The sequence below is a fragment of the Corythoichthys intestinalis genome, chromosome 3, assembly GCF_030265065.1.
Source record: "Corythoichthys intestinalis isolate RoL2023-P3 chromosome 3, ASM3026506v1, whole genome shotgun sequence".
NCBI lineage: Eukaryota > Metazoa > Chordata > Actinopteri > Syngnathiformes > Syngnathidae > Corythoichthys > Corythoichthys intestinalis.
In genome coordinates this window covers 38,185,690-38,212,715 of record NC_080397.1, presented here as the reverse complement: position 1 = coordinate 38,212,715, position 27,026 = coordinate 38,185,690, and the positions used below count along the sequence as shown (strand labels likewise).

At 40.4% G+C, this 27,026-nt stretch overlaps 1 protein-coding gene across 2 annotated transcripts; it reads left to right on the top strand.

Annotated features, from left to right (window-relative positions):
- The first annotated feature begins 14,959 nt into the window (after positions 1–14,959).
- Positions 14,960–26,881, top strand: LOC130913299 (uncharacterized protein C22orf15). 2 transcript variants are annotated; one of them, XM_057831788.1, is made up of 6 exons: positions 14,960–16,287; positions 21,436–21,704; positions 21,831–21,917; positions 22,196–22,318; positions 25,540–25,614; positions 25,705–26,881. In XM_057831788.1, the coding sequence occupies exons 2-6, from the start codon at positions 21,680–21,682 to the stop codon at positions 25,830–25,832; spliced, it is 438 nt and encodes a 145-aa protein (XP_057687771.1). In that variant the 5' UTR covers positions 14,960–16,287; positions 21,436–21,679; the 3' UTR covers positions 25,833–26,881. The 2 variants fall into 2 exon arrangements, with proteins under 2 accessions (XP_057687771.1, XP_057687772.1); XM_057831789.1 differs by having other exon boundaries at positions 21,392–21,704.
- Positions 26,882–27,026: the final 145 nt, after the last annotated feature.

Here is a 27,026-nt window from a genome sequence, read left to right as displayed (position 1 = left end):
TCTTGTGTAGCCCAAAGACCAAAGTAGAGGAGTAAGAGTAGCATTTTTTTCTTCACAAATCTACTCAAGTAATAGTAAAAAGTATGGCTTAGTAAAACTACTCTTAGAAGTACATTTTTCTCAAAAAGTTACTCAAGTAAATGTAACGAGTTACTACCTACCTCTGCTCTTAGGTCAAATTTTTAGCAGCTCTACCCAACTCTGTTCACAGTATCACGTTTGCTAATCCGTGCTAATGCTAGCTCTCTCTTTGGAGTAAAACTAGCTGTTTAGCTATCTGTTACTGGTGACCAGGAGGACAAAATTACTTATGGAACAAATTAAAGATAAGTATATTTAAACTCTGAATGTTTTATTATTTTTTATGTGGATTATTTAAAATTTAAAGGGTGGGACGTACTGTAAAATGTCTCCAATTCTGGAATGGCTCATATCTGTCTTGATTCAGTTATCCATGCCTGTGACATATAGGCAGATCAATGAAATGCTCTCCCACTCTTTGACAGATGGTACATACGGTAATCAACTTGTGTATCCACTTGTTTTGCCATTTTCTGTTTGTTTTTGGTGGTGTGCAGTGAGACTTTGTATGTTAAAAATATCCCTCGGCTTAATAAAGGTCAGAGAACACTGCTGTAAGATACAAGTCAAGCTAAATGATTGAGGTTGAAGGCCAGATCTGGACTGGTGATGACTTTGTGTGGCCACTAAAGCAAATGAAGTGTGCCTTCCCATGTGTTTTGCAAATATAAAAATCAGCCCTTTGGGGATAAATAGCAATTTGGTTCCCACCACTTAGAGCTACAATTTGAAAAGAGCATTTTATAGACTGGGTTAGTCATGAGTTCATGACTTTTCACGCAACAACAACTGTCCTGCATGTGTTTGCAAACAACTTTTTCCCAATTTTACAAACATACTGGTAGCAGTTTAGCTTTCAAATATGATTTCAAACATTTCTAGACAGGACAAATGGTTAGGTTAAAGGGATCCACGGATGGAAAGACTTATAGTTCTTTAAATATAAACGTTATTATGATTTAAAATAATTTGATTTGGAAATCCCTATTGATGTTTTCATTTTTATAAAATTTGTAAAATTTAACTACTAAGTGGCCATTGTTTTTTATGTCGCATGGTTAAGCTGCCGGGCTTCCAGAGCATGTCTCTAGCGACATAGACGTGTCATCTGTTCAACCCTTTCAATTTGAACCCGAGAGGAACATTAATGAGTATGACAGTACTGTCGATATTTCACAAAACGAGCAGCAAAAGCAAAATGATCAGGAAAGACGGGATGAGACGAGAGTAGGAAAAAAACTGTGTTCTACCAAAATGTGCTGCACTGGCGAAACGTCCTACAAGAGGCGAATATGACACCCAAAGTACTACCGTGCACTTTCAGCTTGTTTTGTTTAGATGCATACAGACAGAACATACTAAAGATGCCTTCAGAAAATACTTAAACGTAGTAATATCTAATAAGGGTGCTTAGAATATGCTGTATGACGAATGTGCTCAACAGATCAACAATCTGCTTTAAAGCTACTACAGGAAAACACCATGCTTAAAAGTATGAGAGGGAAACACATGCAAAAGTATTTCGAGGCAATGAAAAGGTAATAAAAGACTCGATAAAAACACAAATAGCATAGCCTTCATAATATATTGACGGGACATGGGGATGGGGCCGATCAATAGGGGGCCTGCATTGTTGGCGTGGCCAGCAAAGCTGACCGAGTGGAATCACAGTCAAAGAGCTTTTTCTGTTGAACATTTTTGTGAATAAATGCTTAAATCCCTGAATTCTTTATAGTCAGTAAGCAAATGTAGCGGCCGCCTTATGAAAACAGTTTTTTTCGTTGAAAATTCTTGTGAATAAGTGCTTAAATCCCTGAATTCTTTATAGATATGGACATAAAACAGTCTCGATTCTTGGATAAAAGCAAAAAAAAACAAACAAACATGCAATTAGCATTTATATTACTTAAATATTGCGAACTATGATACTAGTCAGTGAGCAAATGTAGCGGCAGCCGTATGAAAACAGAGCTTTTTCCGTTGAAAATTCTTGTGAATAAAAGCTCAAATCCCTGAATTCTTCATAGATATGGATGTAAAATAGTCTCGGTTCTTGGTTAAAAGCAAAAAAACACAAGTAGTTAGCATTTATATTACTTAAATATTGCCAACTATGTTACTAGTCAGTAAGCAAATGTAGCAGCCACCTTATGAAAACAAAGAGCTTTTTCCATTGAAAATTCTTGTGAATAAATGCTTAAATACCTGAATTCTTTTCAAATATGGATCTAAAACAGTCTTGCTTCTTGGTTAAAAGCAAAAAAAAAAAAAAACCGTGCAGTTAGCATTTATTTTACGTAAATATTGCGAACAATGACACCAATGCCGTAGCAGCTAATTTCTCCCATTGATTTTTTTCACAATGTTTCAAAATGCATGCGTGGAACAAAAAATATAATAATTACCTTGAATCCTCGAACAAATCACTCCTGAGACAATCCTTCCTGTTTGTACGTATGTAGTACAGCTTTCATACTTTTTCAACCTAAATCCAGAGTTAGATCGCTGCGTTCATGTGCTTGAGGGTAACTCCTCTTAATGCCGGGTGTGGGCAGGCCCCCTACTTGAAGGCGTGGCGCAGTGTCTGACCCGTCAATATAATTATGAAGTCTATGTAAATAGTTAGTACTCGCTGCTTTTAACCGATGAGCGCGTGTGTTTTTGCAGTGAATTGCAGTAACCCGGTCGTATTCGTTGAGTGACAGTGACAATCTACGATTCTACGTCATCACCCCTACGGTCCATTGCACGCTTAAAACATTGTGCCCTCCGAAGGTCAAAACATGTACTAAATATAATAGATTTTTAAATCAATAGCAATATTTTATGTGTTTCTAATAACATATTTTAGTATAAGAGAACAGTTGTGGTTTATCAGAGCCTACAAGTCTTTAAGTCCGATGTTCCCTTTAAGACCTGCTGTGGATCAAAGTGTAGACCTTTTTGTGTCTTGAACACTGTTTATGTGCCCTTGAACAAAGGACTTGCTTTCATCCAACTCTCAATTTGTGTATCTTGAGTAAACATGTGGCTTGCTGGATGTTTGTGTGTTAAGAGTATAGGATAAGAATTGGTGTTAGCTTCTCTAAAATGTATTTATCACCAATATCAGAGGGAAAACAAATGTTTAATAACATTAAATATTTGTCCTGTGTTTTCATATCATGTTCATTAGCAGGATATCTTAAGTTATTTTGAAAATGTTTTTAATAAACACTGAATAATTAAATGATTATTGGTTTTATTGAGGGTGTCACAATACTGTCTTAATGTGTTCTTGTTGTATTTGCTTCGAAGATATTTAAATTCATTCTTTGTCGTCGTACTTTTTTCTCTACATTGTGTCGACTCAATAGATTTTCATTTCCACCTGGTCTCATTAGTCGTTCCCATGTCTTCTTCTCCAATGTTCTCCCTTTTGTCTCATCAGTTTGCTTGTAATTAATTCCGTTTTCTTTCTGTTCATTTATTGTTGTTGATGCTGTAGACGCCATGCCACATCATGTCATGTTTTTTTTTGTTTTATATATATATACTGTATATGGCGGAAAACACTCGGGTGACTTGAAGTTCTGCTCTGAGAACCCCAATTTTGCCAAATATCAAAATTGTCAGATATGCATATGTGATACATCATTGGAAAGCTTAAAATCTCAATTCTCTGGGGGAAGAAAAAATTTTCAACAATTTTAAACAGCAAAACCCTATCTGGAGGTGAGAGCCCGCTAGAGCAGAATTACAGACACCATGACTTTAACGGGATATTATCGCGTACTTACCTTGTTTCGATCCAAAAACTCCATGTAGCATGTATCACGGAGTGTCAAGACACAGCTGTGAATGGCCACAGCTGGATTTTTGAGGGGATTTTATGGGTGAAACATGGTAATATAACAAGGGTCGTGATCCAGACATCAAGGAGTGGTTGAAATTTTCTTTTTAATATTTACCCTTTTAAACATTTTTTTTTCAATTTTTTTCTTTGTTTAGATCAATTATTTATCATCTAACATATTGGAGAAAATGCGACAGTAACAACAAAATACAATTAAATGATAGTTTTGAGGTAGGTATCCGTGACTTTTTTACAGATACCATTTTTTTCATTGTGACGTCATTTGTTTAAAAGTTTAAAATATGCGAGGGAATTATTGTTTAAAGCCGTTTTTTTGTTTTTTTTAAATGAAATTTTAGACATCAATTAATGATTCTAAGATAAAATTACATTTTGAATAATAAATATAATTAATTACTTTCATTTTATGGCTGGGTTAAAACAAAAGCAATAGCACGACGTCTGTAAATGGGGGTTTTCAGGGTAAAACGGACAAATTAAAAATAGTTTGGGGGTTTAATGCGCCATGAATCTGCTATGATAGCATATAGACGTATTGTTCTATCAAACACATCAGTTGTTTTGGCTTAAAATACAGCAGTTTATTTTAAAGGGGAATGCAAGAGCAGAAACTGCTTTTTCAGTCTTGTCTGTGTTTTCCGCCACATAGATGGCGGAAAACACTCAGGTGACTTGAAGTTGAGCTCTGAGACCCCCAATTTGGCCAACTTTCAAAACTGTCCGATATGCATGTGTGATACATCATTGGAAAACTTAAAATCTCAATTTTCTGGGGGAAGAAAAATTTTGAACTGGAGGGCATTAAAAAAACAACAACAACAACAAAAAAAAAAGCCCTATATGGAGGTGAGAGCACGCGAGAGCATAATTACAGACGCCATGATTTTAACGAGACATTATCGCATACTGACCTTGTTTCGATCCAAAAACTCCATGTAGCATGTATCACTGAGTGTCAAGACACAGCTGTGAATGGCCACAGCTGGATTTTTGGGGGATTTGATGGGTGAACCACTGTAATATAACAAGGGTCGCGATGGAGAAATCGCAGACGTCAAGGAGTGGTCGAGATGTTCTTTTTCCATATATTTACCCATTTAAACGTTTTTTTCTTTTCTTTCAATTTTTCTTTGTTTGGATCGATTATCACCTAACATATCGGAGAAAATGCGACAGTAACACAAAAAAAAAACAATTAACCGATGGTTATGGGGTAGATATCTGTGACTTTTTTACAGACACCATTTTTTCCATTGTGACATAATTTGTTTAAAAGTTTAAAATATGTGAGTGAATAATTTTTTAAAGTCGTTTTTTTTTTTTTTTGTAAACGAAATATGAGACATTAATTAATGATTCTAAGCTAAAAACGACAGACATCAAACAACAGATGTTTTGGCTTAAGATCCAGCAGTTTCTTTTAAAGAGGAGTGCAAGAGCAGAAACTGCTTTTTCAGCCTTGTCTGTGATTTCCGCCATATATTAAATCTTTGTTATAATTATGCGTTTGTTAATTAAAAGACCACAACATTTTTTCCCAAGTCAGGAATAGTTCCAGCATTACATTGACTCCGTAGTCGTTGGGTTCATTTCCCAAATTAGATTTAGAATTACTGTAGAGGATCTGGTTTACTCATCCTGGGAAAAAGCATATTTAATCAGCCAGACTATCTTTGGAGCTCTTTATTTTCCCAGCGTTACTTTTAGTTCCCCTGTGAGTTCAGGTTAGAGGAGTCAGGGCCTACTTCTGTTTGAAGTGTTCCCTGGGGGGCTAAAGTACTTTTCAAACATTTACCACAGAGACTACCAAGGTCAACAGTTCCTATACTGAGCGGTTAATGATATGGGTAAAATTTATGTTATTTTGTAACTGTCGAGAAAAAAAGACAACTATGCCACAGTATGCTTGTTAAAACCATTTAAATTTCACTCTCTCCACCCCGTTTGATTTCAAGTCATGTTTTGTGTTTAGATCAAACCGTTTCAACACTGTGCAGCCTTACAAAATTTTTTGAGATGTGCCAATACACGCAATTGTTGACACTGTCATTCACGTCATGAAATAGTGCACATACTGTACATATTGTGAATGTGAACAATGACTGCAGTGCAGCCTCGCCCGTGCAACTCCCTGTTGAGTTCAACTATGAGAAACATACATGCTTTACAAGGCTTGCAACACTGACACCTGCTGGCTTTGTATGCAAACTACATCCTATCTTTGATATTTACAGTGCATGCCAAAAGTATTGGCACCCCTGCAATTCTGTCAGATAATGCTCAATTTCTCCCAGAAAATGATTGCAATTACAAATGCTTTGGTAGTAATATCTTCATTTATTTTGCTTGCAATGAAAAAACACAAAAGTGAATAACAATACACAAAACTACAAAAATGGGCCGGACAACAGTATTGGCAGCCTCAGCCTAATACTCCGGTACCCATCAATAAGTTTCTTACAATGCTCTGCTGGAATTTTAGACCATTCATCTTTGGCCAACTGCTCCAGGTCTCTGAGATTTGAAGGGTGCCTTCTCCAAATGGCCATTTTCAGATCTCTCCACAGGTGTTCTGTGGGATTCAGGTCTGGACTCATTGCTGGCCACTTAAGAAGTCTCCAGTGCTTTCACTGAAACAATTTTCTAGTGCTTTTTGAAGTGTGTTTTGGGTCATTGTCCAGTTAGAATACCCATGACCTCTGAGGGAGACCCAGCTTTCTCACACTGGGCCTTACATTATGCTGCAAAATTTGTTGATAGTCTATAGACTTCATAATGCCATGCACACGGTCAAGCAGTCCAGTGCCAGAGGCAGCAAAGCAACCCCAAAACATCAGGAAACCTCCGCCATGTTTGACTGTGGGGACCGTGTTCTTTTCTTTGAAGGCCTAATTTTTTCCCCCTGTAAACTCTATGGTGATGCCTTTTCCCAAAAAACTCTACTTTTGTGTCATCTGACCAGAAAACATTCTTCCAAGACATTTTTGGCTTTCTCAGGTAAGTTTTGGCAAACTCCAGCCTGGCTTTCTTATGTCTGTCTGCCCGTCTTTCTGGGTATCCTACCATTGAGTCCCTTTTCATTCAGACGCCGACGGATTACGGGTTGACACTGTTGTACCCTCGTACTGCAGGACAGCTAGAAATTGTTTGGCTGTTAGTTGAGCTTCTTTATCCACCATCTGCACAATATTTTGTTGAAATTTCTCGTCAATTTTTGATTTCCGTCCACATCTAGGGAGGTTAGCCTCAGTGCCATGGGCCACACTTATTGATGACACTGTGCACGGTAGACACAGGAACATTCAGGTCTTGGGAGATGGACCTGTAGCCTTAAGATTGCCCATGCTTCCTCAAAATTTTTCTCCTGAAGTCCTCAGACAGTTCTTTGGTCTTCTTTCTTTTCTCCATGCTCAATGTGATACACACAAGGACACAGGACAGCGGTTGAGTTAACTTTAATCCATTTTAACTGGCTGCAAGTTTGATTTAGTTATTGCCACCACCTGTTATGTGCCACAGGTAAGTAACAGGTGCTGTTAATTACACAAATTAGAGAAGCATCACATGATTTTTCAAAGGGTGCTAATACTTTTGTCCGGTCCATTTTTGGAGCTTTGTGTTAAATGATATAGTTTTAATTTTTTCCCCCATTCTCTTTTGTGTAATGATATAGTTTTAATTTTTTCCCCCCATTCTCTTTTGTGTTTTTTTCATTGCAAGCAAAATAAATAATGATATTACTACCATAGCATTTGTAATTGCAATCATTTTCTGGGAGAAATTGAGCATTATATGACAGAATTGCATGGGTGCCAATACTTTTGGCCAGCACTGTAACTTTAAATAAATTCAAGACAGCTGATTATAATTATAAAATAAATTACTTAGTGGTGAATAAAGTATTTATCTGTTGCCAGAATAAAGCAATGCTTTCTTTGAGTGTAATAACAGTTTGATTAATTAGCTGCCATTGACAGTGCTAGATCCATTTTGATTGGGAGAGGCTGGCTGTGAATTATTTCTGCCAACCCTCCCAGTCAAAATGGATTGGACGCCTAGCATGGCAATGAAAGATGAGTATTACCAGTTTCAATGAATTGGACGTCTTACATTTGTATGTGTGTAGGGGATGGGGGTTGGTAGTTGTCCATGTACATCCAAATGTCCCATTTATTTCTGATAGTACTGTATTGAAATTGCATTGATGCTAATGTACCCCATTTAGGTCAATTCACTTGATGCCAATGTACAGCGGTATGAAAAAGTATCTGAACCTTTTGGAATTTCTCACATTTCTGCACAAACTCACCATCAAATGTGATCTGATCTTTGTCAAAATCACACAGATGAAAAAACTGTCTGCTTTAACTAAAACCACCCAAACATTTATAGGTTTTCATAGTTTAATGAGGATAGCATGCAGACAATAACAGAAGGGGGAGAAATAAGTGAACCCTCTGTCAGGGACGCGGGCAGGCAGGCAGGTTGTGTGGACCCAATTGCAGGGAAACAAAAGCGGCAAGGCAGGTGAACTCAAAAAATGTTTAATGATATCTAACAAAAACACAAAGTACAACTGAAAGCACTGAGGATCAAAAGGGCAAGATTCAAACAAAACTTACTTAAATCGGAGGGACTGGTACACGAGGGCTTGGACCGGACTTGAAATTGACGTAGACATAGACGTAGACAATGACGCGACAAGGAGTGAACAGAAAATGGGAGCTTATATACACACACGCAAACAAGGGTTAACGAGACAACAAGGAACAGGTGAGCACAGGAGGATAGGCTAGGAGAAGGCACATCAGGTGAAATCAATGGGCAATCACAGGGACAAGTTACACTAGGAGAAAACAAATACAAAACCTAACAGTACCCCCCCCTCAAGGGACGGATCCCAGACGTCCCGATGAAAACAAAGTCCGAAACACGGCGAGAAGAAGGATGCTGAAGGAGGGAGCAACATTAGCCCGTCAGGGCTAGTCAGGCGGGCGTCCAGGACGCCAGACGTTGGCCGATCGCACGGGTCGATCGGGTAGGCGCTTGGGGCGCCAGACGTTGGGCGACCGCACAGGATGATCAGGCGGGCGCCCTCGGCGAGGTAGGACTTTGCCGTTCATGCCGCCAAGCCGTGGCAGGAAGCGGGGAGCAATGTCGTCGTCATCGTGAAGAGAGTCAGGCACGCAGTCGTCGTCGGAGTCGGGCGGACCAGGAACTGAGTCGTCGTCGGAGTCGGGCGGACCAAGAACTGAGTCGTCGTCGGGGTCGGGCGGACCAGGAACAGAGTCGTCGTCGGGGTCGGGCGGACCAGGAACAGAGTCGTCGTCGGGGTCGGGCGGACCAGGAACAGAGTCGTCGTGCGGGCCAGGAACAGATTCGGAGTTGTCTGCTGGCGTGACAGCGCCTGAGTCGTTGTCGTCGTCGTCTGAGTCGTTGTCGTCGTCGTCTGCTGGCTGCTCTGCTGGCGTGACAGCGCCTGAGTCGTTGTCGTCGTCGTCTGAGTCGTTGTCGTCGTCGTCTGCTGGCGTGACAGCAGCGGAGTCGTCGTCGTCTGCTGGCGTGACAGCAGCGGAGTCGCAGGAGTCTGCTGGCGGGACAGCAGCGGAGTCGCAGGAGTCTGCTGGCGGGACAGCAGCGGAGTCGCAGGAGTCTGCTGGCGGGACAGCAGCGGAGTCGCAGGAGTCTGCTGACGTGACAGCAGCGGAGTCGCAGGAGTCTGCTGGCGGGACAGCAGCGGAGTCGCAGGAGTCTGCTGGCGGGACAGCAGCGGAGTCGCAGGAGTCTGCTGGCGGGACAGCAGCGGAGTCGCAGGAGTCTGCTGGCGGGACAGCAGCAGAGTCGTCGCAGGAGTCTGCTGGCGGGACAGCAGCGGAGTCGTCGCAGGAGTCTGCTGGCGGGACAGCAGCGGAGTCGTCGCAGGAGTCTGCTGGCGGGACAGCAGCGGAGTCGTCGCAGGAGTCTGCTGGCGGGACAGCAGCGGAGTCGTCGCAGGAGTCTGCTGGCGGGACAGCAGCGGAGTCGTCGCAGGAGTCTGCTGGCGGGACAGCAGCGGAGTCGTCGCAGGAGTCTGCTGGCGGGACAGCAGCGGAGTCGTCGCAGGAGTCTGCTGGTGGGACAGCAGCGGAGTCGCAGGAGTCTGCTGGCGGGACAGCAGCGGAGTCGTCGTCGTCGTCTGCTGGTGGGACAGCAGCAGAGTCGTCGCAGGAGTCTGCTGGCGGGACAGCAGCGGAGTCGTCGCAGGAGTCTGCTGGCGGGACAGCAGCGGAGTCGTCGCAGGAGTCTGCTGGCGGGACAGCAGCGGAGTCGTCGCAGGAGTCTGCTGGCGGGACAGCAGCGGAGTCGTCGCAGGAGTCTGCTGGCGGGACAGCAGCGGAGTCGTCGCAGGAGTCTGCTGGTGGGACAGCAGCGGAGTCGCAGGAGAAAACAGGAGTGGTCGGCGCGGGCAAAAGACTGCGGGGAGTCGGCGCGGGCACTGGAACGAAGGCCAGACAGCGAGGCGCCGGGACAGGGACTAGGCGACGAAGCGCCGGGACGGGCACCTCGGGCAGCTTGGACGTTGGCGCGGGCACTAGACTGCGTGGAGTCGGCGCGGGCACTGGAACGGAGGCCAGACGGCGAGGTGCCGGGACAGGGACTAGGCGACGAGGCGCCGGGACGGGCACCTCGGGCAGCTTGGACGTCGGCGCGGGCACTGGACTGCGTGGAGTCGGCGCGGGCACTGGAACGGAGGCCAGACGGCGAGGTGCCGGGACAGGGACTAGGCGACGAGGCGCCGGGACGGGCACCTCGGGCAGCTTGGACGTCGGCGCGGGCACTGGACTGCGGGGAGTCAGCGCGGGCACTGGAACGGAGGCCAGACGGCGAGGTGCCAGGACAGGGACTAGGCGACGAGGCGCCAGGACTGGCACCTCGGGCAGCTTGGACGTCGGCGCAGGCACTTGACCGCGGGGAGTCGGTGCGGGCACTTGGCCGCGGGGAGCCGGCGCGGGCACAGGACTGCGGGGAGTCGGCGCGGGTGGAACTTGACTGCGGGGAGTCGGCGCTGGAGGAACTTGACTGCGGGGAGTCGGCGCTGGAGGAACTTGATTGCGGGGAGTCGGCGCTGGAGGAACTTGACTGTGGGGAGTCGGCCCTGGAGGAACTTGACTGCGGGGAGTCGGCCCTGGAGGAACTTGACTGCGGGGAGTCGGCGCTGGAGGAACTTGACTGCGGGGAGTCGGCGCTGGAGGAACTTGACTGCGGGAAGTCGGCGCTGGAGGAACTTGACTGCGGGGAGTCGTCGCGGGAGCCTCGGGAAGCCACGACGTCAGCTCAACCGCACACCGTCGGCGTTGACGACCACGCCGAGGCTTTTGCCGAGCGCCTTCAGGTGGCAGGGGCTTCATAATAGCCCCATTAGGCCGCAATGAGCCTGGGCGACCCCGCAGACCACCCCGGGGGGGTCCCCGATAGATGGCCCAACGGGACCCCAGGTAGGAGTCTCTGGCAAGGAGCTCCGAATGGGACACAGAGGTAGGGGGGTAAAAAGAAAAACGATCAGAGGAAACAGAGGCTGTGAAATCAAAATATGGGTCTGAATCAGAATCTGAGAATTGGAGATCATATAAATTATGATCCTCCTCAAAGACCACAAAATCAGAATCCAAAAAAACGTGGCGAGGCAGAATATAATCAGGGGAACGGGCGGATGGTCGTCGGCGTGCACGCCGGTGCCGGCTTTTTCCCGCTGGGTCCACAATTGATTGCGTCATTCTGTCAGGGACGCGGGCAGGCAGGCAGGTTGTGTGGACCCAATTGCAGGGAAACAAAAGCGGCAAGGCAGGTGAACTCAAAAAATGTTTAATGATATCTAACAAAAACACAAAGTACAACTGAAAGCACTGAGGATCAAAAGGGCAAGATTCAAACAAAACTTACTTAAATCGGAGGGACTGGTACACGAGGGCTTGGACCGGACTTGAAATTGACGTAGACATAGACGTAGACAATGACGCGACAAGGAGTGAACAGAAAATGGGAGCTTATATACACACACGCAAACAAGGGTTAACGAGACAACAAGGAACAGGTGAGCACAGGAGGATTGGCTAGGAGAAGGCACATCAGGTGAAATCAATGGGCAATCACAGGGACAAGTTACACTAGGAGAAAACAAATACAAAACCTAACACCCTCTGCCTAAGGAGACTTAAAGAGCAATTGAAACCAATTTTTACCAAACAATTTAACTCAGGAGTGTGCCCAATCACTGATGAGTGGTTTAAAACTGCTCTGGCCACTATAAAACATACACCTGGTAAGAATTGTCTTGATGAGAAGCATTGTCTAATGTGCATCAAGGTCGAAAGAGCTATCTGAAGACCTGCGATCAACGATTGTTGATTTGTATAAAGTTGGGAAAGGATACAAAACCATCTCTAAAAGTCTGGATGTTTATCAATCGACAGTCAGAGAAGTTTTCTGAAAATGGAGAGAGTTTGGCACTGTTGCTTTTCTCCCAGGGAGTGGCTGTCCACCAAAGATGACGCCAAGAGTTCAGCACAGAATACTCAGCGAAGTAAAAAAGAACCTGAGAGTGTCTGCTGAAGACTTACAGAAGTCACTGGACCAGTCCAATATCTCTGTGCACACATCAACTATACGTAAAACTATGGCCAAGAATGGTGTTCATGTGAGGACTCCACAGAGGAAGCCACTGCTGTCTAAAAAAAAAAAAAAAAAAAAAAAACATTGTTGCTTGTTGAATAATCGCAAAAAGCACTTGGACACTCCACAGACGTTTTAGCAAAAATATTTTGTGGACTGATGAAACCAAAGTTGAATTGTGTGGGAGTAACACACAAAGTCACGTGTGGAGGAAAAATGGAACAGCTCACCAACATCAACACCTCATCCCAACCGTGAAACATGTTGGAGGGAGCAACATGATTTGGGGCTGTTTTTCTGCCCCAGGTCCTGGACAACTTGCTATCATTAATGGAAGAAGGAATTCAAAAGTTTATCAGGATGTTTTGCAGGAAAACCTGAGGCTGTCTGTCACACAGTTGAAGCTAAAAAGAGTGAATGCTGCAACAGGACAATGATCCAAAACACAGAAGTAAATCACCTTCAGAATGATTCAGAAGAACAAAATACACGCTTGGAGTGGCCAAGTCAAAGACCCGACTTGAACCCCATTGAGATACTGTGGCATTACCTAAAGACACTGATTCATGCCAGACATCCCAGGAATCTGACTGAACTACAGCAGTTTTGTAGAGAAGAATTGGCCAAGCTTAGTCCTGATCGATGTGCCAGAAGTTATTGCTGCCAAAAGGGGGGAAGGCAAAATATTCACTGTGATGGTTCACTTATTTTTTCCCCCTTCTGTCATTGTTTGCATACTATCCTCATTAAAATATGAAAACCTGTAAATGATTGGGTGGTTTTAGTTAATGTACCTTATGCTTTTTCATCTGTGTGATTTTAACAAAGATCAGATCACATTTGATGGTGATTTTATGCAAAAATGTAAGAAATTCCAAAATGTTCAGAAAATTTTTCATACCACTGTATATGGATTCCATTGACGCATATGTAAGTCGATGCCATTGATGGCCATGTATGTCCAAATTTCCCATTCATTTTCAAGGGCATTTACATTGCATTGACCTGATATCACCAGGACATGGCTCCAAATCAACAGGAAGTGACCTGATATCACTAGAACATGCCCCCGAGTTGCTTCAATTAAATTATATATTAAAAAATATATAATATATATAATATATATAATATACATATATATATATAATATATATATAATACACACACGCACACACACACACACACACACACACACACACACACACACACACACACACACACACACACACACACACACACACACACACACACACACACACACACACACACACACACATATATATATATCCCAAAAAAGTGTTTGAATGCAAAAATAAAATTGAAACTCAAAAATATGCATGTGAAAGCTATTATTCTTTGATTGATTTTTTATTTTGATAGGAGTCAAGTTTTTAAAAAATTTTTTATTGAAGCAACTTTTTTGATTGACGTAATGTTGATTTGTGTTTGGGCAACAATTTGCTAGGACGCTTTTGTCTAAATTATTCAATCAAAAAAATAAGTTGCTTCAAAAAATATATATTTTCAAAAAGAAAAATCACTTCAATCAAAAAAGAAAATTTACAATCATAGAAAACGTTTTTGAATGCGAAAAAATATTTGCAATTGAAAAATTTGCATTTGAACGCAAAAATTTATTCAAAGAAAAAATTATTTGAAAAATAAAATTGCCCTCCCCTAATTTTTTTTTTGTTGAAAATTATTTGCAAAGCAAATGATCGTCTAAGGTGCTAGTCACATGATCTGTTCGAAAAATAATTTTGACCCATTATGAAAATGTATCTTTTTGTTTATTTCATTCATTTTTGTTGCAGTTTTATTGCTTTACAGCTTTTATATATATATATATATATATATATATACATACATATATATATATATATGAAAGTCAGTTTCATGCAATGACACTTTTCGGGGCCTGGCCCCCCCACTGAACCCCCCTTAAAATTCGCTTATGCAGGAAGTAACCTGATATGACCAGTACATGTCCACGAAATCTCCCCAAATCAACAGGAAGTTACCTGATAGCAACAGGGCGTCTCCCCCAAATGTCCCCAAATCAACATGAAGTGACCCGATATTGTCCTGGAAATGTCCCCAAATCAACCTGAGCGGGGCTAAGATTTGTATCTCTTATCAATTAGATGAATACTATATTTTTAAAATCTACATTTTATGTTACTAAGGGCCGTAACCACTGGTATTTCTGTTTTTATTCATTTTAATTTCATGAATTTAGTTTTTATTAAAATTGTAAGACTGTATGTATTTATTTAAAAAAAAAAGTATTTTTTTTAAATGAGCAAAAATAGTCAATTGCCCTATAAAGGGTTAAAGGCCTTAACTTTCAACTTTTGAACAACTGTCTACTGTAGTGTCCACTGTCCCTGAATGGGTTAAATTAGTGCACTATAAAAGGATAATAAGGTTGGCAAACAATGAAACTGATTTAAATGCAATGGGATTTACGAACTAGAAGCTTGTGAGTTTAAAAAATGAGTCAAAATTTTATACTTGCGTGTTACATTTATTACCAGCTTTCCCAGTTAACATGCATCATTTCAATGGCAGCGATTGCACTACATGGCAACTAAATAGCGTTAAAGAATATTGCACACATCAAGGTTAACTGGCTCAAATGTTTATTAGTACTTTAACATGTAATTATGTCAGAAGTGATGACACTTACCTTGTGGTCAAATTTGCTTTATTGCTGTTTATTTGATTTCTGTTGTGGAAATTTTCCAATGACTAAGGAATTCGGATTATGAAAAAGACACAATGTATCCAGTACTGCCTGTGAGTAGTGTAGATGAAGGACTGATCAATGTTAATTAATCCTGGTCATTTGCTAATAATCGTTTCTTCACCCATGTAAGCAATGCTTTGTCATTTGGCATCTTGCGTTTCACCACAAGCTTTTCGCGTATCATCTTTTTGTTTTTCCTCTTGTTGCCTTTGACAAAGTGTGCAACCCAAGCTCGTGCCCAAATTACTCAAGTAATGTAGTCGTTACGGCAACTTGAGCCTCATTCTAACCAGCCTTTGGAAGCTTACAGGCCCTAAGGTGAATTTTGACTTTCATCTGTTGGCCCATGGGTATTTACTTGTTTTTAGTTTGTACTTTTGCCCCCTCTAAAAGCGCTGCTGTAGTCTCATCCTGTCAATTCGCGGCCAGTTCTAGAGGAGTTTTGGAAACACTCGCAAACTCATTTTCCTTGGGTATTTTGGGAAGGTGAAGTGTAACAATTTCTTGTGCGTTCCTGCATTTTCTATGCTTTTTTTTTAATAGACATTTTTCATTCAGCTCAAAGTGGATCTGCAGTAAGTTCACAGCTCCATTTACGCAAATCCCAAAACACTATGTGGGTATTCATTGTGACAAAGGAATCAAAGCCAACAAAGAGCTTACTTGTGTCTTTCTCTGACTGACTTTTATGAAATGTAGTACTTGTTTATTATCATTGGGTAGTTTTTGTTTTCTGTAATATGTATGACAGCCTTTGTTTGTATCATTTAATACCAAATGTGGAGGTGTTTAGTGTCAAAAAGATGAGAATTGTGTCAATCTCCCAATATTTATGGACCTCACTGTATGGAATATTAATTTTTCAACTGTCTGAGTTGTACACCACATTCAAAGTCACCTGGGATTGGCTCCAGCTACCCCTCTAGACTGACTGAGAGGATGGATGGATGAGGTATGTCAGACTATTAACATATTTGTTAGCTGTTTTACGCAAACCAGACAATTGTCGCACAGTCTTCTTTAGTTTTGACACATTGTTTGATTTTTATACTTCAAGCAGGGCCGGCCCAGCCTATAAGCAGGCTATGCAGCTGCTTAGGGCCCCTGACCACTAGGCGGCCCCCAGTCTGGCAATTGTTTATTATTATATATGTTAATATATTAATTTATATTTTGTTTACTACTGTTTGCTTTATTTGACTATTGTGAGTTTTCATACTTAATTTCAAGCTTAAAAAATAAAAGTTCTTCCTTAACTTCTTTTCCTCTTTTAGAAAAAGGTTTGGCGCTATCTACTGTAAGTACTGACAATCATTTGGGGTGAGAAGTTTGCAGTGCAACAAAATCTGATTAATATGAAAAATATGGACATATGGGTTGGATTGCATGTATGGGTTTCACAGTACACTGTGACGAAATGGTGTGCCAAAAATATGGGCTCCTTGGCATTATTTTGCTTAGGGCCCCCAAATGGCCTGGGCCGGCCCTTCTCAAGGTTTACTTTTAAAGGTGCTATGAAATGCTATGCAAGGGACTTTAAAACGATATATTTTGGACACAAATCCATTCAAAACGGTGACAGAAAAGCAAGAGTGTAGGTTTGCATAGGGACGGCAGGGACAAAACACTACCAACTTTTCAGGAGGCTCAAATTGTCCCCACCAACTTTTAAGCAACCTTATTTGCATTAGATAATATGTTCAGTTATATAGGTCATTTAGATTGTCTCTCCATATGTTGTAACGATAGAATTGACCCTACCATTATTAAGTGAATTTCATTGTTTCCAGACTTACATTTATGCCCTTTTCACTTGCTAAATGTGCCATTCCATGTTTTCTTTCCTCAAACACACTTTTGATTGGCTGATGACCCCCCACCCCTGACCTCCCAACACACACACACACGCAACTCTCATAGTACAGAATTACGTCACATGGGAGGGATATTACAAGTTATTTTCGGCCAGCAGCCCGCTGTAAGTAATGTAAAACGTAATTGTTGTGAAACGCACCACCAATTTTGCTACTGAAAGTCCGACCTGCATCACAGTTTAGCATTACCATTACACTAAATTGTGTGAACTTGCAAACGGAGAAGGAAGCTGCTTAGGAGAGTGTCCTTCTGTATGTGTTTTCTACTAAATTAAAGTTAATTAAACTGAGAAATATAATGAACTCTGAATAATATGAACTCTGCTCAGATGTAAGAAATTTGGTGTACCAAGGTCAACCCTCTTCTCCCCAGTTTTCATTTTTATTTTGCTTATGTGGTCTTAAAGCAGCCCAAAGGAGATTTCATTTTGTGTTCAGTTTGGCTGTGCTTGTGGACAAAAGCAGTAGTGTTTTACCTGAAAGAAGGCTCCATTTTTATTTATTTTTGTTATTCCCTGACTAAGATTTTTTTTTCTATTTAATTAATTTAGAGAGACAATTTTGAGTGGTATTAAGACAAATGTTAATTTTATTAAATTTGTTTTGTTTTTTGCATTACTGGATACTTAAGAGATGATTGACAAGTTTATATTTCTTGTGTATGTTAATATAATTTGTGTTCAAAACTTGGAAATGAAATTTCCTAATAAAATCCAGACATTTATTCTGGAAGTTTTCAAAATGTTTCTTTAGTAGTTTTTCAAAACAAAGGTTTGAATCAAACAGTGTATCACCTGAACCAATACATATGCACAGCAAAAATCCACCTCCTTAAAATTGGGGAAAAAAAAAAAAAAAAAAAAAATCCCTTGTTTTCAGCATAAATCTACTAGAAATAAGTGAAATTATCTGCCAGTGCTTCAAGTAAATTTTACTCAGATTTCTTGAAATAAGTAAAATAGCTAGCTGAAAATAAGCTTAACGGATTTATTTTAAGCAAACTGTTTGTATAATTAAACTTAAAAAACTTGTCACAAATGTTCTTAATTCAATAATACAACTAGCTAACAATATCACCAACATATTCATAGTTAGTGTAGGTGTTCAATGTATTTGTTGTTGTTGTTGTTTGTGCTTGTTCAGTCTTTCTCTCCTCCTTTTCTTCTCTTCCCCCATAACCCCTTCCTGTTCGCTGCTTTCTCCGTTGAATGATCACTATGGGAGTATGTCATACACCCATGTGATATATCAAAACTGTTTCGACCAATCGTACACTCAGATCTCCACTCTCTGTGTCAAGCAGCTGAACAGGACAGGTTAAAGAAAAAAAAAGAAAAAGAAATGTTCTTAATTCAAGAATAGATATTGTTCTAAACATTATTTGAAAGCCATTTTTTTTTCTTGATTTAGGTTAAAAATGACCGACTTTTAGATGTATAGGCTTAATAAGAACAAATGGTCATATTTACTAAAAGTAAGTTATGCTGTCCTCACTCGGAAGCGTCTACTTTTTTCCAAGCTAGACAGCTAGCGAACGACGCTTTAATAAACAGACTTCGTCCTTTTTTAAAAAATCTGATTTATTACTAGAATGGCCTCAAACCATTGTCCTCTCCGGACCGTCGTAAAACTACAAAAAAAAGTATACAAGCATAGCATTAGCTACAACGTTAGCTTAGCATGCCAGACTAGTTCACTAAACATAAACAAAAAGTGTTCCATACAAAAAACATAACATTTCTCTTACCAACATAATATGTACATTATCCACAACATCCATACTTACGGACAAATCTTGTCCAAGGATCATGTGAGCACAACGTTGCAACTTAGGCTTCAGCCAGAGACGTCGTGCAGCCATATTGAATTGGCTAGAAAAACAAAAAACCATGTCGCGAGGCGACCACAAGAGTTCGCTGCTGGACAGCACAAAAAACCCTTCTACAAAACTCACCAAAAGGCAGAACATAAGTCGAAGAATCTGACACATTAAACTGTTAGCTAGCCTTTAAAACTCAAAACAAGATGAAAATTATTCGACGAGATTTAAGAAAAAATTATCAGATTAAGACGTTATACTGTAAATTTGCAGCATGAAAGATAGCGTTGGTCAATACAGATTTATTTTGCATCAATCATCATGCCTATAAATTAATTAGGTTCTTATTGGAGAGAAATGTAGCCCCAACCGCAAGGGCATAGGTTTGCATAGGGACGGTAGGGACATAAGATTACCAACTTTTCAGGATTCTCAAATTGTCCCCACCAACGTTTAAGCAACCTTATTTGCATTATATAATGAGTTCAGTTATATACTGTAGGTCATTTAGATTGTCTTCCCATACGTTGTAAGGATAGAATTGACCCTACCATTATTAAATGAATTACTTTCATTATGTCCACACTTACATTTAACCCCTTTTCACTTGCTGAATGTGCCGGTCCATTTTTTTCTCCTCAAACACACGTTTGATTGGCTGATGACTAGAACACCCACATTCACACAATTCCGGCAGAAATACATGTCAGCATGCTGCCTCCTCCACCCCTTTTGAAGTAGAGGTATATTAGAAGTTTTTTTTTCGGCCAGCAGCAACAGCAGCAGCAGCCACTGTTATTAATGTTAAAAGATGTCAATGTTGTGGAGGTGGGGGAACACACCACAAATTTTGCTACTGAAAGTCTGACCTGGATCAGAGTTGGTATAACATTAAACCGTGTGAACTTGCTAACCTGTAAAAGTCAAGTAGAAAGCTGCTTAGAGAGGTGTCTTCCTGTGCATTTTCTACTGTTAATGTTAATTCAACTGTGCATTGTGTGCATTTATTCATTAATTAAAATGTATTTATTTTCTACATCATTTTTCCCCAAAAATATTTTTATTTGCAGCCTATGCACATTTTAAAAATCCCCCCCCCCCCCCCCCCCCAAAAAAAAACACAAAAACACAACCACTGTAAATTTCCTTTATATGACGCAAGCATTTTGAAAAATGATTTCCTCCCATGAAAATAATTTTGACCTTTCATTCATTTTATTATCTGTTTGGTCTTATTAATGTCCTGTCCCCAGGAAAAAGTGTACATGCAGGTTATGTTGTTATGGCGTCCCTACCAATGTTGAAACCAAACCTACGCCCTTGCCTGACCGCCTTTCACCCAATCTGTTTAGTCTTATTAATGTCCCATCCCCAGCAAAATATGTACATGCAGGTTATGCTGTTATATTGTCCCTACCAACATTGAGACCAAACCTACGCCCTTTCAGAAAAGGAGTAATAATGAAATTAGTCTTTTGTCGGCTGCTTTGGCTCCACCCACTCCAAAAGATGATGTCACACCCAGAATGATCTGTTAGCATGCTATCCACAGGGTTTCTATTCTTTTGTTACCCTGTGACCGTTCTTTCAGCATGTACTACGCCCTTGCCTGACCGCCTTTCACCCAATCTGTTTAGTCTTATTAATGTCCCATCCCCAGCAAAATGTGTACATGCAGGTTATGCTGTTATATTGTCCTACCAACATTGAGACCAAACCTACGCCCTTTCAGAAAAGGAGTAATAATGAAATTAGTCTTTTGTCGGCTGCTTTGGCTCCACCCACTCCAAAAGATGATGTCACACCCAGAATGATCTGTTAGCATGCTATCCACAGGGTTTCTATTCTCTTGTTACCCTGTGACCGTTCTTTCAGCATGTACTAGCTAGCTAGCTAATTGCTATTAGCTAGTTAACCAACTAACTAACTAACTAACTAAAGCAGCACTAGAAAGCTAGGCACGATCGTCAATTCTGGTTGTGAGAATTGCTGAAAAAGAGTGGGCGTTCCCTGATGAATTGTTTTGTAACTATGAAATGGTTTAAAAAAAAATAGTTTTGAGTGCCTAATTCATTTTCTAAATGTAAAATTACATTAGTGCCATCGTTTACATTTTTTGACATAGTCACCATTTCACAGCACCTTTATGGACTTTTGAAAGGCAAACATTCATTTTCTTTCTTGGACATTTCTCAGATTTTATTATCTTGATGTAGCACTGCCTCCAATTGGTCAAAAGTAACATCTTGCAAATAACATTTTTAACCCAGTCAGACATTTAACAGTAAGAATTCTGAACCCCATACAACTTTTTATGTGGCAGGCCATGAAATACTCTTGAGTTCCTTTCTGTCTGTGTGTAGAAAATCCATGGAGACCGTCTACACTTATCCCCCTTTTTTAACAGGAGCTGGATTTTACAGGATGCAATCGTGTGTGTGTGTGTGCACGCCATCTCCAGCATCTCTTTCATACAGTGTCTCCCCACAAGCCGAGTTCTTTGTGTAGAGCACAAAACCGATTGAACAGCTTCCATTGTTGACCTCTGCATGTTGGTGACTCCCTGACATCTTTGGCATTAACACACGAGGCTTGAAACTAACAAGGACTCAAGTGAACAGAGGAAAACGAGCTTTGTATCACGAGAAGAAATGTTTGTCACCGTCCTGTTTGGAGGTTTGAAATATTAATATTGCGTGCAACATATTTATGTCACACTTATCATGCCTGCTCAATGGTGCTGTGATGGTTTCATAGCATGACTGAGTGCGTGTTAATTGTAATAATTAATTTTCTTGACAGAAAGCAGAATGGAAATGTTTAACATCAACTGTAAACTGATACATTTTGTCCAAAATTTAAAGGAACGCTGTGGTGTCGACTTGAAAGGTATTCACAAATACTTTCAAAATCACCAGTCATTTGTTTTATGCACTGACTCACTTTTCTTCTAGTTTAGGTTTATCTATGGGTAAAAGTACAGCACACATACTCCTGCCCTGATACATTTGTTGTTCCTATGTTTTTTTTTTCTAAAATACGGCCCGATTAAAAAAAAATTACATGTTAAAACCAACAACATTACAACAATTTTTGGTTGAATTTCAAGTATTTGATGATGGATTTGAAAAGCATGTATCCTAACAAAATACAGTTATATTTTCCAGACTGTGTGGACCTGATGAACCGCAATGGGACAGTAGTGAACTTAGAAACTAATCAGCTTGGTGTGGATATGGCCAGCAGCCTGCTGGCAGAGAGGCAACACTATGTCCTCCTACAAGTATGCCGTAAGTTCACTTCCTGTTCAGTCTATATGTACGGGAGCTATGAAAGATAAATATAAGAAACCTACAATAATGAAATATATTGTTATTTAAAGGAGCAATATTTAAGATTGGTGGCCTAAAATGGTACTGCAACCATGATCAAAATATTGAAGTGCGCAATTCACACACAAGTACTTGTGGTACAAGTACAGTGGTGCAAATAAGTATTTAGTCAACCACTAATTGTGCAAGTTCTCCCACTTGAAAATATTAGAGAGGCCTGTAATTGTCAACATGGGTAAACCTCAACCGTGAGAGAGAGGGTAAAAAACCCAGAAAATCACCTTGTTTGATTTTTAAAGAATTTATTTGACGATCATTGTGGAAAATAAGTATTTGGTCAATACCAAAAGTTCATCTCAATACTTTGTTATCTACCCTTTGTTGGCAATAACGGAGGCCAAACGTTTTTTTCTGTATGTCTTCACAAACTTTTCACACACTGTTGCTGGTATTTTGGCCCATTCCTCCACGCAGAAATCTCCTTTAGAGCAGTGATGTTTTGGGGCTGTCGTTGGGCAACACGGACTTTCAACTCCCTCCACAGATTTTCTATGGGGTTGAGCTCTGGAGACTGGCTAGGCCACTCCAGGACCTTGAAATGCTTCTTACGAAGCCACTCCTTTGTTGCCCCGGCTGTGTGTTTGGGATCATTGTCATGCTGAAAGACCCAGCCACGTCTTATCTTCAATGCCCTTGCTGATGGAAGGAGATTTTCACCCAAAATCTCTCGATACATGGCCCCATTAATTCTTTCCTTTACACAGATCAGTCGTCCTGGTCCCTTTGCAGAAAAACAGCCCCAAAGCATGATGTTTCCACCCCCATGCTTGACAGTGGGTATGGTGTTCTTCGGATGCAATTCAGTATTCTTTCTCCTCCAAACACAAGAACCTGTGTTTCTACCAAAAAGTTTTATTTTGGTTTCACTGACCATGACACATTCTCCCTGTCCTCTTCTGGATCATCCAAATGCTCTCTAGCGAACCGCAGACGGGCCTGGACGTGCACTTTCTTCAGCAGGGGGACACGTCTGGCAGTGCAGGATTAGAGTCCCTGGCGGCGTATTGTGTTACTGATAGTAGCCTTTGTTACTGTGGTCCCAGCTCTCTGTAGGTCATTCACTAGGTCTGGGATTTTTGCTCACCATTCTTGTTATCATTTTGACGCCATAGGGTGAGATCTTGCATGGAGCCCCAGATGGAGGGAGATTATCAGTGGTCTTGTATGTCTTTCATCTTCTAAAAATTGCTCCCACAGTTGATTTCTTTACACCAAGCATTTTACCTATTGCAGATTCAGTCTTCCCAGCCTGGTGCAGGTCTACAATTTTGTCTCTGGCGTCCTTCGACAGGTCTTTGGTCTTGGCCACAGTGGAGTTTGGAGTGTGACTGACTGAGGCTGTGGACAGGTGTATTTTATACCGATAATGAGTTAAAACAGGTGCCATTAATACAGGTAACGAGTGGAGCCTCGTTAGACCTCGTTAGAAGAACTTAGACCTCTTCTTCAATCAAACAATCTTATTTGTTTGTTGGTGACCAAATACTTATTTTCCACTCTAATTTGGAAATAAATTATTTAAAAATCAAACAATGTGATTTTGTTTTTTTTCCCCATTCTGTCTCTCATGGTTGAGGTTTACCCATGTTGACAATTACAGGCCTCTCTAATCTTTTCAAGTTGGAGAACTTGCACAATTGGTGGTTAACTAAATACTTATTTGCCCCACTGTACATGTGCTTGTAGTAAAAATACTGTACGTCCACGTACATGTAGCCAAGTACACATACTTAAAGAAGAAATACACGCAAATACACGTATTTATATGTAGTCAAGTGTACATACTTAAAGTGCCTATGACAGCAAAAAGCATGTTTAATTCATATTTCACGCGGTATTTTATTGTACTCCTGAATTAAATTGGAGGGACAGCGAGAACCAAAAGTGGTATTTGCCATGTGGCAAAATGGATTTTGTCATGTGGCTTTTTTTTTTTTTTTTTTGCCATTTGGCATTTTTTTGCCATGTGTCAAAATGGATTTTGCCATGTTGCATTTTGTGTTTGCCATGTGGCATTTTTTTGCCATGTGACAAAAGGGATTTTGCCATGCGGCATTTTTTTTTTTTTTGCCATGTGACATTTTTTTTGCTATGTGGCAAAATTGATTTTGCCATGTAGCATTTTTTTTGCCATGTGGCAAATTGGATTTTGCCATTTGGCAAATTGGACTTTGCTATGCGGCAAAATTGATTTTGCCCTTGTGGCAATTTTTTTGCCATGTGGCAAAATGGATTTTGACATGTGCCATTTTATGGAGGTATGTGGCATTTTTTGGGATTATATGTCATTTTTGCAGGCCATGCACAACAACGTCCATGCCATTGACGGCTATGCACGTCCAAATTTTCCAGTCATATTAAATGGCAGAAAAACGTGTGGCTGTGATTTTTGACCATACACGTTACATTACAGCTCATTGACATTCAACTGGCACCCAAGTAAATGTGCTGTAATAGGGTAACCCCCCCCCCCCAAAAAAAAACAAATGCGGCAAACCAAAATCTATTTTGCCACATACCCAAAAAAATGCCACATGACAAAATCCCTTTTGCCACATGGCAAAAAATGCCACATGGGCAAAATCAATTTTGCCGCATAGCAAAAAAAAAAAAAAAAAAAAAAAAAAAAAAGCCACATGGCAAAATCCATTTTGCCACATGGCAAAAAAAATGTCACATGGCAAAAAAAAAATGCCACATGGCAAAATCCCTTTTGCCACATTACAAAAAAAAAAAAAAGCCAAATGGCAAAAAAAAAAATGCCACATGACAAAATGTGTTTTGCCACATGAAAAATACCACTTTTGGTTGTCGACGTCTGTCCTTGTTCTATTTCTTCAACCTTAGTTTATAATGCCAACAGAGCTCTGGCAATCTGGATGAAGACGGATGTAAACACGGAATCAAAATAACTTTTACGGGCTGACAATCGACTTTTAAAATGGAAAAAAATCTCGGCTCAACTATTGAGAAGTGTTAGAAGTACTCCCCCCCCCCAAAATCTTACTTATTGCTCCTTTAATATTAACAAAACTGGAGTTCATTTTATCCCTACATTGATTTGGCAGGATATAACAAGATAGTGACAGAAATAAAATCTATTTTTTTCTTGTTTTTAGGAAATGATAACAATGAAGGCCTGAAGTATATTTCTCTTTTGCAAAATGTTAGTCAGAGCCATCCAGAATTTACAGGTGATCTAACCTAACAGGTATTCTTAAAGTGGAAAATATAATGTGGAATTGTTGTACTGGATTTTTTTCCTTCTTTTTTTTCTGCTGTAGAACCACTGAGGAAAGTGTGCAACCCAGGCGAAGAGCGTGACAAGAAGGTTAACTCGGTGCGGAGAAGTCGCACACGAACGAAAACTGCTGCCGGCAAGAGCTCGGACAAAAATGACTGTCAACAGTGATTATGCTTACGTGAAAGCAAATCATGTGCAGTAACTTCATGTTTTTCGCTAAAATAACAAAATTTTGAATTCGCGTCTGTTTTAGAAATGTTGCTTTGACAAGCATTTCTTGTTACCAATCCATCCCTTTGACCCGTTTCAAACACTCATTTAACTCGTTGGCTGCGATTGAGGGCTCTGGACATCCAATCCATTTTGACTGAGAATGGCGAATGAAAGAACCCAGTCAAAATGGATTGAACTTTAGGACCGTCAATGGTACAGATACATGAACATCACAGCCAGTCGTCCCGGTATAAATGAAGTGGACGTCTATTGCCAACAATGGGATGCATTGAGTTAAATACTACGAAAACATTCATTTTAAAGCAGCGTTAGAGTGAATGCCGTAACCAGTATTTCTGCTTTTGTTCATTTTAATTAACATTTTACTCATTTATTAGTTTATTTATAATTACTGTATAAATAATCATTAATAATTAAAAAAGAATAATGACCAAAAATAGTCACTTATTGAATAACTGTCCACTGTAGTGACCCATGACCTTGCAAGGGTTTAAATAAATGGAACAGTTGTCAAAAAGAATGTTCTATTAGCGTTCTAATTTCAAAACTGGTATCAAAACAATTATTCTTTTTTTAAACTGGTATGAGGGGAAGCATTTTGCAGTACAATGCAAGTTACTTTTCATTGACTTGCAGCTGTGTGATCAGTAATTTTGCAGATTTAAACATTTTTGAAATTATTATTTTGTAATTTTAATTTTCTCCTGTTAAACCTCTGCTCCACACTTTAGCCCACTTGTCGCCAATATGCATGAATGAGCTGAAGAACTGCATTTATCAGTAGTAGAGTGAAGATGAGGGAAAATGAGAATTTATACTTTGGGATTTGATTTGTTTTTCCCCTATCTGTTCTACTTGTGCCCCTAAATTTAGTACTTGTGACCCTAGCAGTGGTCTCTGTGTTAAAAAAAAAAAAAAAAAAAAAAAGTGGTTTGAGGGGGGACAAAAAACAAAAACGTTTTTCTTGTCTGGTCTAGAAAATGCTTCATCAAATTTCCTGATGTTATTTTGTGACTCATTATACAAACCTCAAAAGACAAATATTTTCTGAGTTCAATCTGGTCGATTGCAACATTTGGAAATATTGTGGCCAAAGTAAGATGAATCATTTTGATTTCAAAACATGCT

Coding starts and splice junctions, on each gene's coding strand:
- LOC130913299 (XM_057831788.1), top strand. CDS start 21,680: ATGTTTGTCACCGTCCTGTTTGGAG. Junction 21,705..21,830: donor TGTCACCGTCCTGTTTGGAG/GTTTGAAATATT, acceptor TTTTCTTGACAG/AAAGCAGAATGGAAATGTTT. Junction 21,918..22,195: donor CTGTGGTGTCGACTTGAAAG/GTATTCACAAAT, acceptor TATATTTTCCAG/ACTGTGTGGACCTGATGAAC.